The 1806-nt window shown below is 33.8% G+C and overlaps 1 protein-coding gene across 2 annotated transcripts in view; it reads right to left on the minus strand.

The window, feature by feature from the left end:
* Positions 1-1321, minus strand: part of LOC117117918 — a 3491-nt gene extending 2170 nt beyond the window's left edge. The window contains exons 1-2 of one of the 2 annotated variants that reach the window (XM_033262401.1): positions 1110-1321; positions 111-394 (exon numbers count right to left, since the gene is read on the minus strand). In XM_033262401.1, the coding sequence (XP_033118292.1) occupies positions 111-394; positions 1110-1226 (401 nt within the window). In that variant the 5' untranslated portion in view covers positions 1227-1321. Of the gene's footprint in view, positions 1-110; positions 395-1105 lie in introns of both variants that reach the window. The other variant, XM_033262402.1, reaches the window with a different exon arrangement.
* Between the last annotated feature and the right edge of the window lie 485 nt (positions 1322-1806).

A 1806-nucleotide genomic window follows, 5' to 3' on the forward strand; every position in this document is an offset into this window, starting at 1 on the left:
GTGTTAACACAGTGCCTAAATGTCAATAACCATAAGCAGTATTAACTATAGACATGGTAGCAGCGAAAATGATTCATTAATAAAAAAAAAAAAGAAGAAATAAGCTTTACCTGTTTGTGTCGTTGTCGATCAAAGTTCTCCAGACACACGGAGAGGTACGCTCCACGGAGTAGTCAGTTCGTAAAGGAACGGGGCAATGACTAACATTATCAATATCAAACAATTGATCATCTGCAACGAGTTCATCTACTGCTCCATTACTTGGGAATGTTATTCGAGGTATCAATGTGCCGTTACTTGAGATCCCATTCTGACATTGTGTTGTCGACAGGAATGATGTTTTAGAAACCACAACGTAAGCTAGGAGTAGTATACACGTCTTTATATGCATTGTCTGAAGATAGAAATTAAGGCAACATGTGATTACCGTATTATTTTAATGTATTAATAAAATTGGTTCACATGGGTTTTCATAATATCGCTACTGTCGTTGCAGTGCCTTCACTGCAATTTACACTGCGTGCTGTCGGGCGGGGTCCACAATTCTACAGGGCAGGATTAAAGGGCTGTGGGGCCTGGAGCTGTTATTGCAAGTGGGCCTATACTCTGTGGCTAAAACATAAAACCAGATTTTAGGTGATTTTCCCCCACTGGGGCCTGTGGGCCTGGGGCTGGCGCCCCAAAGGCCACAATGTTAATATTGACATGGTATCGTCTGATGTTGTGGAGAATATACGTACTATATCTGCACGTTAAATAAAAATACTGTAGAATCACTATGACAAAACGTACGTTTTTACAAAGGTTTATATTGTGTAATTCAAAAAAATTGTCGAATGCGTTAGGTTAAGAATAGTCTAGACTATTAATAATCTTCAGTAAATAGAGAAGTTTGGTTCATGACAATAATTGTTTCAATAGCAATGATAATAATAATGATGATAATAATAATAATAATAATAATAATAATAATAATAATAATAATAATAATAATAATAATAATAATAATAATAATAATAATAATGATAATAGGCCTAATAATAATAATAATAATACCAAATGCAGAAGAGTCAATCAAACAACATATTGCAAACCATAAGCTTACCTACTTTCACAGTCGTTCGAGTGTAAGCTAAAAAATAAAAAATTTCCGAATGTGCACAGATTTGACTGCAACAAATCGTTGAGCTCCAAAAATGATTCTGAAGACATTCGCTAGGTTTCATAACTTTTATAACATTCGGATGTGTTTTGAAGATGTTGATCTTATTATAATGAAAATTACGTAGGCCTATAGTTTTGTGGTCTACGCCAATATCCATATCCGTATTGTAACATAGATTCGAAGAAATGCACTTGATAATTTCCGTACTAAGGCCAGCATTAATTAGCTTGCGATTAAAAATTGACATATTTTGATTCCTATGTGATAATACGAAGGGTCTTTCCCATCGGACTATATTTCCGCTATGACACCTGTTATTTTAAGATTCATAATACTACAAAAGCCATGCCTTGATTCCCAAACATTTTCAGCTGGTGACACGTTGGGAGTAGATCTAAAATAGAGTTAATAACCGCCACCACATATTGTTTGATACATGACTTTTTAACATTTTCTTTAATATTTTCTGTATTACCTTAATTGTATACAGTATTGTTTATGTGGACTGTCTTATATTTCCATTGTAATGTTTGTGCAGGGACATTGTTAAAATCTGGTATTAACATCTGCCTGAAATTAAAAGTAAAAAAAAAAAAAAAAATCAAATAACAAAAACATATCCAGCCCTATTGCTGAATTGA

Source organism: Anneissia japonica, unplaced genomic scaffold (assembly GCF_011630105.1).
Source record: "Anneissia japonica isolate Jap-2015-1 unplaced genomic scaffold, ASM1163010v1 scaffold287896_len759773_cov187, whole genome shotgun sequence".
NCBI lineage: Eukaryota > Metazoa > Echinodermata > Crinoidea > Comatulida > Comatulidae > Anneissia > Anneissia japonica.